Genomic DNA, 11,284 nt, shown 5'->3' with positions numbered 1-11,284 from the left:
TGTGGTTGGAGGCAGATACCTTAACTGAACTATAAAGTGACAAATTGAATCAACATCTTCCCTGAAAGTGTTCGCTCGTCACGCCAAAGGCCCTGGTTCGAATCTCGACATGGGTACATTTCTGGCGTGAAACTGCTGGAATATTGCTAAAGGCGACGTAAAACCATATTCCCTCTCTTAATTTCCTGAAAGACAGCCAATGGCTTAATGTGAATGAGAAAAGAACCAAATATTAAAAATATATGTAAGTGTTTCATATATGGTAATTCTAGAAAATATCTTATAATATTTCTTATACTTATCGCCAAATTGCCAGAGTGGTATGTTGCAGGTAATAAATTGTCATTCCAACTCTTGATATCGCAACACACACTGCTCGTTAAAAGCATATCAATGTTTCTTAAGGGAGTCGTGCAGTGTTGTCAACAGTTAAAGACTCGGATGGCCCCAGTCAAAGCCAAGATGGTCAACCCTACCTGGCTGCAGCTGGTCACTCAATGTTTCAATCAACGAATGGACCTATCAGCCAAAAGCTAGTAAGTTTTTAGTTTAATATCTACATGTTTGTCATGCTCTGAAAACAGTCAGAATGATGAGAGTGAGTGAGGATGGTTTTACGCCGCTTTTAGCAATATTCCAGCAATATCACGGCGGGTGACACCATAAATGGGCTTCACACATTTCAGAATGATGACTTGATGAGCCGCAGACGTGCTTGCAAGAAGGATGCCTGTCTCCCTTGACATTTGCCTCAGTGTTATGTGCATCAGATGAAGTTAAGATAAGTACTATAATAATTTAGTTTTTTTATTTGCATAACTAGCTTACATTTCAACCAACCTGATACGTTCTTGTCAATCAAGACCGCCTCCGTGGTCTAGTGGTAGAGTGTCCGCCCAGGAGAGCCAAAGGTCCGGGTTCGATCTGGCCGCGTCATACCCAAAGACGTTAAAAGATGGTACTTGTTGTTACCTTGTCGGGCGCTCGGCATCATAAGTATAAAGTCAGTATACTGTGTCTGAGTGTGGTATTGATGTTAAACTGCGACATAGTATCTCAGCAAACCAACTATTAAGTCGGCATTAGTCCGGACTAGAACAAGCAGCCACACACACGTTCATGCACATCGCTATGTAAATGCAGTAATCTTGGACACGACGTTAAACCCATTTTTACCTCACCTCACCTAAAAAACGTACAATCAAGAAATTGTTCTATTACATTGATGTAGAAAAAATCACAACAATACAAGGAAAGATGTCAAAATCATATTAGCATGTTTACCCATGGCTGAACCCTTTGATGGTAATGTCAAATCAATGTTTGATACCACAACTGGGTAGAACGTGTGAAGCCCATTTCTGGGTCCCGAGGCGATGTTTTCCTGGAATATTTCTAAAAGGGAGTAGAACTGTTTACCAACACACTGTAATGCTCTGGACTGTATAGGTACAAGAAACCCATAATGTCTGTTTCGATATTTTCAGTACCAATCCAACAGGAGAGTCCAGTAACTACAACATCTACGGCGCAACGTGCACAGAGGTCGAGGTGGACGTTCTGACAGGGGAGAACCAGATCAACCGAGTGGACATCCTGTATGACTGTGGAGAAAGGTGAGACTACTGAGAGGACATCCTGTATGACTGTGGAGAAAGGTGAGACTACAGAGTGGACATCCTGTATGACTGTGGAGAAAGGTGAGATTACAGAGTGGACATCCTGTATGACTGTGGAGAAAGGTGAGACTACAGAGCGGACATCATGTATGACTGTGGAGAAAGGTGAGACTACAGAGTGGACATCCTGTATGACTGGAGAGAAAGGTGAGACTACAGAGTGGACATCCTGTATGACTGTGGAGAAAGGTGAGACTACAGAGTGGACATCCTGTATGACTGTGGAGAAAGGTGAGACTACAGAGTGGACACCCTGTATGACTGGAGAGAAAGGTGAGACTACAGAGTGACCAGCTTATATGACTGTGGAGAAAGGTGAGACTACAGAGTGGACATCCTGTATGACTGGAGAGAAAGGTGAGACTACAGAGTGCCCAGCCTATATGACTGTGGAGAAAGGTGAGACTACAGAGTGGACATCCTGTATGACTGGAGAGAAAGGTGAGACTACAGAGTGCCCAGCCTATATGACTGTGGAGAAAGGTGAGACTACAGAGTGGCCATCCTGTATGACTGTGGAGAAAGGTGAGACAACAGGGTGGACATCCTGTATGACTGTGGAGAAAGGTGAGACTACAGAGCGGACATCCTGTATGACTGTGGAGAAAGGTGAGACTACAGAGCGGACATCATGTATGACTGTGGAGAAAGGTGAGACTACAGAGTGGACATCCTGTATGACTGGAGAGAAAGGTGAGACTACAGAGTGGACATCCTGTATGACTGTGGAGAAAGGTGAGACTACAGAGTGGACATCCTGTATGACTGTGGAGAAAGGTGAGACTACAGAGTGGACACCCTGTATGACTGGAGAGAAAGGTGAGACTACAGAGTGACCAGCTTATATGACTGTGGAGAAAGGTGAGACTACAGAGTGGACATCCTGTATGACTGGAGAGAAAGGTGAGACTACAGAGTGCCCAGCCTATATGACTGTGGAGAAAGGTGAGACTACAGAGTGGACATCCTGTATGACTGGAGAGAAAGGTGAGACTACAGAGTGCCCAGCCTATATGACTGTGGAGAAAGGTGAGACTACAGAGTGGCCATCCTGTATGACTGTGGAGAAAGGTGAGACAACAGGGTGGACATCCTGTATGACTGTGGAGAAAGGTGAGACTACAGAGCGGACATCCTATATGACTGTGGAGAAAGGTGAGACTACAGAGTGGACATTATGTATGACTGTCGAGAAAGGTGAGACTAAAGAGTGGACACCCTGTATGACTGGAGAGAAAGGTGAGACTACAGAGTGACCAGCCTATATGACTGTGGAGAAAGGTGAGACTACAGAGCGGACATCCTGTATGACTGGAGAGAAAGGTGAGACTACAGAGTGGACATCCTGTATGACTGTGGAGAAAGGTGAGACTACAGAGTGGACATCATGTATGACTGTGGAGAAAGGTGAGACTAGAGAGTGGACACCCTGTATGACTGTGGAGATAGGTTTAGACTACAGAGTTGACATCATGTATGACTGTCGAGATAGATAATTCATACAGATACATCACCAAGACCGAGATGCATCGGGCTTGTGGTTTGTGACGAGGGGAGGCGAGCGAAATATAATTGAGGGTTGCCACACTCAGCAATAATCCAGTTATATAACGACGGTCTGTAAATAAGTCTGGACCAGGCATTCCAGTTATTGGCATACGATGACATGCATCAACCAAGTCAGCGAGCCTGACCACCCGATCCCGTTAGTCGTCTCTTACCACAAACATAGTCGCCTTTGACGGCAAGCATGGGTTGCTGTAGATCTCTTCTACCCCGGATCTTCACGGGTCGCTTTGCTTAAGGGCATACTGCTGGTAGTGTTGTACCAGCAAAGATTTAGTTGACATATGGATGCGGGGGGATAAGGGTGTGACGGGAATAGGTGGTGGGTGGGCTACGGTTGAGCTGTAAGGATGGAATACGGATGGCTAAGGATATAGGTGTTTATGAACACGAGAGGATATGGATTTACGCAATATGTGTTTAGAATGGTTTCTGAGGGTAAAGGGTGAGTGAGTGAGTTGGGTTTAACGCCGCTTTTAGTGAGTGAGTGAGTGAGTGAGTGAGTTGGGTTTAACGCCGCTTTTAACAGTATTCCAGTTATATCACGGCGTGTCAGCTTAATATGGGAGGAAAGCCCGTAGTAATGCAGGTCTCAGACGTTTACCACTTTGGTAAAACCCACGAGCACGGATATGGTGCTGACAAACCTAGAAACATAATCGGGCGAACCCGGATTCGAACGAGCAATCGTAGGTTTGCGGCGCCTTAGACGACTGGGCCACCCGTGCCCCCTGTGACATGGTAAGGATGAGACTAGGTTATGGATGTTGGTAGGGTAGGGATGTCTATTGGGTTATACTTGATGGTGAATGTGATTACTCTGTTTACGAGGGAGGGACATTATCACCAATTTACCATCGAGGCCTTTTATTCCTGCCGATGGGGCAGGATACGCCCTCCTTTTCGCAAGCACCCGGTGTCAATGATTCCTGAACCCATGCACATAGTACAGACGGAATACCACCATGGACCTTTAGTTGAGATTCGTAATGTATAGAAGAAAACACACATCAGAGGTTCTGGTTGAAAATGTAAACACGAGGGAGAAGGGGTAGTGTCTTCTCTGACTTATAAACCATCAAAAGAGCTTAATTTAAACCACACAAAAAAAATACATTTGGCGCGTTATAAGGAGACAATGTAAATCTCTCACGTGTACGACTGTTGGCGAAAGCAGTCGCTGAAAGAGAATTTCGAAGTCGTGTCGAGGTTTTATACTAAGTGAATGCTGAGAAAAGAATGGAAATAGTTGTGTCGTTTTTTAAGCATACTGAGCAGGGCGAAGACAATATGTAAATATGATTTATCCTCTGTCAGTTTGCTAGTTCACTATATTCTATAGATATATGGCGATATATGAAGTTTCACTCTTATAAACATATGTTTCTTTAATGGTTGCAACAGCATGAACCCCGAGATTGATGTAGGACAAGCAGAGGGTGCGTTTGTGATGGGCTTGGGCTACTGGATGACCGAACAGATGATCTTTGACCCCACGACTGGCACCGCCCTGACGGCCGGAACTTGGGTACGTTAGTAACCATTGTAGATTGAAAGGTAACACAACAGCATCGTACCATGAGTGATCCCGGTAAGTGAAGTGCTTTTGATAACACAGCCACCTCAGGGCGAGTGAGTGAGATAGTAGCAATATTCCAGCAATATCACGGCGGGAACACTAAATATGGGCTTCACACAGTGATCCTGTGTTGGAAACCTTCGCGTCAACCACTCGGCTCCGAAACGTCCCACAAAGGGAGCACCCAATACCATAACACACAGTGTTCTGGTTGCAGTGTGGCTATATTACACCAATATGTTATGTAAGATTCACGTTTTGGATTGCTCGTTGAAACAACAGCTTCAACACAGGTTGAGTGGGAAGAACGGGACGAGTCGTAGACAAAGAATCATTCCACACCCATCAATCGAGAAGCTCTTTCTTCTCTTGACTGCAATGTTCGAGGATGCCATATAAACACTTACTTTTGCATACTGCAATACGTAGAGACATCATGTCATTCCAACATATCATGTTATATTATTATTTTATATTTGCACAGGAATACAAACCTCCACTGGGCAAGGATATTCCTATCGACTTTCGGATTCAGTTTCTGAAGAATGCCCCCAACCCACGTGGAGTCCTCAGATCCAAATGTGAGTGCTTTGTTGTTTGTTTGTTTGTTGTTTAACGCCGCCCTCAGCAATAGTCTCGCTATATATACAGCGGTCTGTAATTAATCAAGTCTGGACCAGGCAATCCAGTGATTAACATCCTGAGCACTGATCGACACAATTGGGATACGATGAAATGCATCAAGCAAGTCAGCTTGCCTGACCATCAAATCCTGTTAGTCGCCTCTTACGATAAGCATGGGTTACTGTAGACCCGGAGTCTTCACTGGACCAGAGCGTTGTTGTGTCTGATACAGACTAGAGCCCTAAACATTATATGTATGAGGATCAGCCGGGCTAATCAGATGTGTGACACTTCTGGCCTTTCCCTGTGGAGATTCCGGGTTAGAATTGGTCATCATCAAACCCATGCTGGACGCAAGAGGCGACCAAATCCTGACTTGTCTACTGGTAATACCCCATCACCATCATACCTTGTAGGAGAGGCTAGTCCATTACTGAAACCATATTGAATTCGCTTTACGCCTTACCCATCAGTTAGAGGTTTTCTGATCAAAGACGCGTAGTAAAGTCCTTCAACACTTTCTGTTACAGCTGTCGGAGAGCCGCCCTTATGTATGGCTGCATCAGCATTGTTTGCTCTGAAACACGCCATCGAGGCTGCCAGATGCGAAATATCAAAGGACACGTTCTTCCCCCTAGGTATGACTATTTATGTAGTCCTACTTGTATATTAACACTTATGATAAAACAGAATTGATGTAGTATAACCATTAAATTACAAAACGACCAGAAGCACAATATAGAAAGTTTATTTCGTACACTGTACAGATGTTGTATCTTATCCTGTTTTAACATACAAAAGACTTTTTCTACAAGGGAATACATGCAGCAAGTTATTACATCTGCAGAGATCAGCAATCGTAAAACCATATTACAAAATATGTATTGGCGAACACCTGGTGTCATCACCAATTTTCAGTGATCCATTCATATTATTTTTCACTGCTGTTTTGTCTTTTACGCCTTGATGGAATCTGTTAAGGCCGATACTCCAGAATGATCTCTTGCGATTATTCACATTATTCACCATGATTAATCCCAGTGGTCTGAAGGGCGGTGGGGTAGCCTAGTGGTTAAAGTGTTCGCTCTTCATGCCGAAGACCTTGGTTCGATTCCCCACATGGGTACAATGTGTGAAGCCCCTTTCTGGTGTCCCCCACCGTGATGTTGCTGGAATATTTCTAAAAGCTGCGTAAAACAGTATTCACTCACTCCTGCGAGAGGATACATTGATCGAGAGTTCAGATCCCTAGTCCGGTAGCACCTTACACCTACTCATACCATAGTGTTGAGTATCCACTGCCTGATTCACTATCAAACCGTTATTATCTGCTGTTGATGTTATGTTTCTTATCAGCTGATATACTGCAACACCTATTTTACAACAGACCTATTCCTTTTTATCAACTGATATACTGAAATACCTACATTACAACAGACCTATTGCTTATTATCAACTGATATATACTGCAACACCGATTTTACAACAGACCTTCTGCTTATTATCAACTGATATCTTGCAACACCTATATTACAGCAGACCTATTGCTTATTATCAACTGATATATTAAAACACCTATATTACAACGGACCTATTGCTTATGATCAACTGATATACTGCAACACTGATTCAACAACAGACCTACTGCTTATTATCAACTGATGTACTGCAACACCTATATTATAACAGACCTACATGTACTCCTTATTATCAACTGTTAAACTGCAACACCTGTTTCCATGTGCGTATTTCAGACGGTCCAGCAACAGTGGAGGTGATCCAGACCGCCTGTCTTGTTGACAGCACTCAGCTGATATATGGGACATAGCCAGCTGGTGTATGGGACATGGTTAAGGACAAGTGTATGGGACACATACCGGTTTGTCATGCTATATCGTACTGGCATTGGCGTGATCGCGTGTAGTCAAAGGTTAACTTCAAACTGATGTTGAATAATACATATAGTGTTTCTTGCGTCTATATTTAGTCATTTGGTCCTTGCCCATCAATATTTTCAATAAGCGTTAGAATCATATTTTAGAGATGCCTATTGTACCCAAGGGAATAGGTTCCAGACGTCTCGAATCTCTCGCTCTAGATCAGCTGCACCTCTTTAATATTTTTCTCAACGTCTATTATTTTTCATTAATGTGTTTTCAATATATTGGCATGTGGTGATTATGCCTGCGTAGGACGATCAGGTCACTCCCCAGGATCAAATCACTCTGGAGTCATTTCATCCCAGGATCAAATCACTCCCCTTAAATTATAACATTCCCCAGGAAGAACACACTCCCCTTATACTTTCTGCATACTGTTTCGGCGGTGAGCAGTGCCCTGCCACAACTAATTACTTTTCAAAATCTTTACATTGGCTATAGTTTGAATACTTAAATCATTCGCCAAAAATGTAATACATGTACAACAATAACCGTAACTGGAAAGTTCTGTTAATTTTGTTAAAAGATATTTTTTTATACATAAAAGGTAAAATTGAAAATGCCTTGAAAGAATTACACTTTGTACAGACCATGTATGTTGCTCTGTAGTTTGTAATCCTGAACTCCAGGTTCTCTTTTAACGGGCGAATTACTATCATGGGAAATGTAATCATTTCCTTGGAATTGCTTACCTACTACAGTCCGCAGGGGAGAATCCACAATTTCCTTATATTTATGAACATGTAACATGCCCATATGATCAAACTGACTTACATCTTCCCGGGGCAAGAGAGTTAACTGCTTATTAAAGTCCAGTTTCACCCTTGCCGTGCCAGGCTGGAATTTCTGGGCTCGATCGTAGCGTCACCAGTGTTTTCGTGTTGTGTCCTTTCTATTCCTCTCCTATTGACCAATCAGATTCCTCCTCTTGTGTCACTTCAATTTGCTTCAAACAAAATGGCGGCGCCAAGTCAAGACAATCTGATCAATAATCAAGATCTATATTGTGATAAAACGGGTCTTACATCGCAACGTGCATCTAATGACGTGAGCACCTTGATTAAAAACATTAAAAGACTTGGAAAATATCTGTTGACAACAAGTTGGCGGTGCACATGCTTGGGAAATCCTGCAGTCGACCGAAATTTGCACGACAGTTTACGAACCGGATTTCGATTTCGTCACGCGATTTTGATTGGACTAGTCTTAGACTCGTTAGTCCAGCCAAAATATAACTTCATAATACCAGCCTAGTTCGGCAAGGGTGAAAACTGGCCTTTTAAAGTCAGGAAACTCACTTGCCTCGGGAAGATGACCCACCCTCAATACATATGACTTTCAGTGAACAGATCTTTGTAACATAACTCGGTCAACAGATCCTTAAAAAATAACTTTGTCCTTTCGACTTCTGTCAATGCGATTTTAAAACTCGTCACTGTCCATTGCTTGCATTCAACAAGTTGTATGGGCAGTTGCACAGAATGAGTGTAACATATATATATATCGTGTTTACAATGTCAGGTATAAATTTCAAAATTAAGTAACTGATAACTTTGCGTAAAAGTAAATAGATTCGCGTACAGGACTGTAAAATTCAATACACTTTTAGACAGAGAGCACAGCGTTACTCAAGAATACACAACGTTTCGTTTTAACACGTTCAGTGTTACTGTATCGACCTTTTTTTTTCGTGGTATTGGTTTTCCACAACAATTTTACACATTGCGATACAAGGGTCACGAATAGACAGTCATTTGGTTGTGCAAACATATCGCGGTTGTAACAGTCGCCTAAACGCAGCCAGAGGGTAATAACAAGCGTTGAAATTCGCCAAAACGCAAATCACGTCACCACTGCACAAAACAATGCAGGGTTGTCCTCTTTGTCTGGGCGATTGCACAACAGCAAACACATGGCGCCACTGAGTGAAGCAGACAGACACAACGCCACCGATAGCCTGAAAATCCAAGTAGACCCAAGAGACAGGGCGTTTCGTGTATCTTCAAGCACCATTACCAGACTCTGGAACCGTTATCAACACCAAGGTGCAACACGAGCAATATTTCCTATCTGGACAAAACAATGAAAAGATCCTGAAACGCTACTAGCAATGAAGTAGTGAGTGTGATTTTATATTTATATATCCAGTTGCACTAGGGATGGGCGATGCTGATGCTTTTCTTCACATTAAGTATCAGTATAAGATATTCAAAACATCACTAAATCAAGCAAGCATGCAATAATTACAAGTCTACTAGTGTATGGATTGTGGACTTGAAGAGTATCAAAGTAGCGGGAGTGTAGAGTTCCGCATGTTGAAGTCGAAACACGAACGAAATAATGTAATTAAAATGACGTCATAAAGGCAAATAAGACTGCCATGGCGACAGCGTTAATTGTCGGAATGCAACCATTACTGACATCCTATCAAACAAAACCGACTTCATCACCCTAGCTATTTTAGAGAGCTGAAACAATTGTATTCCCCGGTAATGTGAAGTTGCAAATGAGTAAATCAACGTATAGTCGAAACCCGTTATCACGTACTCCTTGGCATGAGATAAATAGTTCCATTAGTCAAAGGTTCGATACCTCCGACTCAATCTTTTCATCCTCTAACCTAGGCATCAGTTAGTGAGTGACTGGGGTTATACACCGCTTTTCACAGCGAATTCCGGCTAATTAGAACCATGTCCCTGATAACCTTATTATTTGTTCTGCCTGTTAAAAGGAACAATTTCAGCTCTTGGCTTCGAACATAGTTGTATATTTCTAAACTGAAAGACAAAAGATCATGAAATAAGAAACTGGAAATAGATTCACACACTTAACCGCGCACAGACACATTCAGTAATGAGAATTGTAACTGGAATAAACTGTGTTGAAGTAGTTCGAAAACATGTGATGCTTTGTAGAGTTTATAATTGGAGGTGAGGTGAAATGGGGTTCAACGTCGCGTTCAAGATTGTTGCACTTATATGGCGACGTGTGTGTGTGTATTTGTGCGTGCGTGCGCGTGTGTGTGTATGTGTCTGTGTCTGTGTATGTGTAGCTGCATCTTACTCTTCCGGACTAATGCCGATGTTATAGCCAGCCCACTGAGATATCATGCCTCATTTCAACATTAATACACCAGCAGACACAGAATACCGACCGAGCCGACCATTCCTTGTTTTAGCACTATAAAACCTAGAGCCAGGCAAGGTAACAACAAGAACCATCTTTTTACGTCTTATTTACGTCTTTTTTACGCGGCAGGGGATCGAACCGCGAGACCTTCCGCTCTTCGGGCCGACGCTCTATCAACTAGACCAAGGAAGCGATCCTTGTTATTGGAAGCACTTTGTGATTCACATGAAGAATTTAACTAAATATATAGTTAAACCCCGGGAATGGGCTTCAAATTGTACCCATGTGGGCAATCGAACCCTGGTATTCGGTGTGACGAGCGAACGCTTCAACCACTAGGCAACCCGACTGTCCTGTTACTGCATACCGACTCAATGTTTTTATTCTCTGACCCAGCCATCAGTGAGTGAGTGAAATGGGTTTACCGTCGCTTTCAACATCGAACTCCTGCTCCTTGAACGGCTTCTCGATCCATGCCTTTCATAACATTATGATTTGTTTTGCCTAACGCCAACGGTTATCAGGAATAATAATTTCACCTCTTGGTTTCGAACGTAGTGGAATATTTCTAAACTTAAAGACTACAGATAGTGAAATAAGAAATTTGAAATATATGCTCTATGATAAGAAGTGCATCATGCAGAGACTATTTAAAATAGCCCTATCACATTGGGTCCTTGATCCGTGTTTATTAGAAACATGTAGATTGGAAGCAGTTTGTGATTGAGATGTAGTATGAAACTTGATATCGAATTGATCCACGAACA

At 42.6% G+C, this 11,284-nt stretch overlaps 1 protein-coding gene across 8 annotated transcripts in view; it reads left to right on the top strand.

Annotated features, from left to right (window-relative positions):
- The window catches only part of LOC124138597 (xanthine dehydrogenase-like), a 71,868-nt gene extending 64,442 nt beyond the window's left edge, over positions 1 to 7,426 (top strand). For 3 of the 8 annotated variants that reach the window (XM_048397812.1, XM_046505328.2, XM_048397814.1), the window contains 6 exons: positions 406 to 536; positions 1,488 to 1,616; positions 4,650 to 4,773; positions 5,309 to 5,405; positions 5,979 to 6,086; positions 7,203 to 7,426. In XM_048397812.1, the coding sequence (XP_048253769.1) occupies positions 406 to 536; positions 1,488 to 1,616; positions 4,650 to 4,773; positions 5,309 to 5,405; positions 5,979 to 6,086; positions 7,203 to 7,276 (663 nt within the window). In that variant the 3' untranslated portion in view covers positions 7,277 to 7,426. Of the gene's footprint in view, positions 1 to 405; positions 537 to 686; positions 1,617 to 4,649; positions 4,774 to 5,308; positions 5,406 to 5,978; positions 6,087 to 7,202 lie in introns of those variants that run through there. The other 5 variants (XR_007221756.1, XR_007221755.1, XR_007221754.1 and 2 more) reach the window with 3 other exon arrangements.
- Positions 7,427 to 11,284: the final 3,858 nt, after the last annotated feature.

The sequence above is a fragment of the Haliotis rufescens genome, unplaced genomic scaffold, assembly GCF_023055435.1.
Source record: "Haliotis rufescens isolate VD_foot unplaced genomic scaffold, xgHalRufe1.0.p SCAF_17, whole genome shotgun sequence".
NCBI lineage: Eukaryota > Metazoa > Mollusca > Gastropoda > Lepetellida > Haliotidae > Haliotis > Haliotis rufescens.
This window is presented reverse-complemented; position numbering and strand designations above follow the sequence as displayed.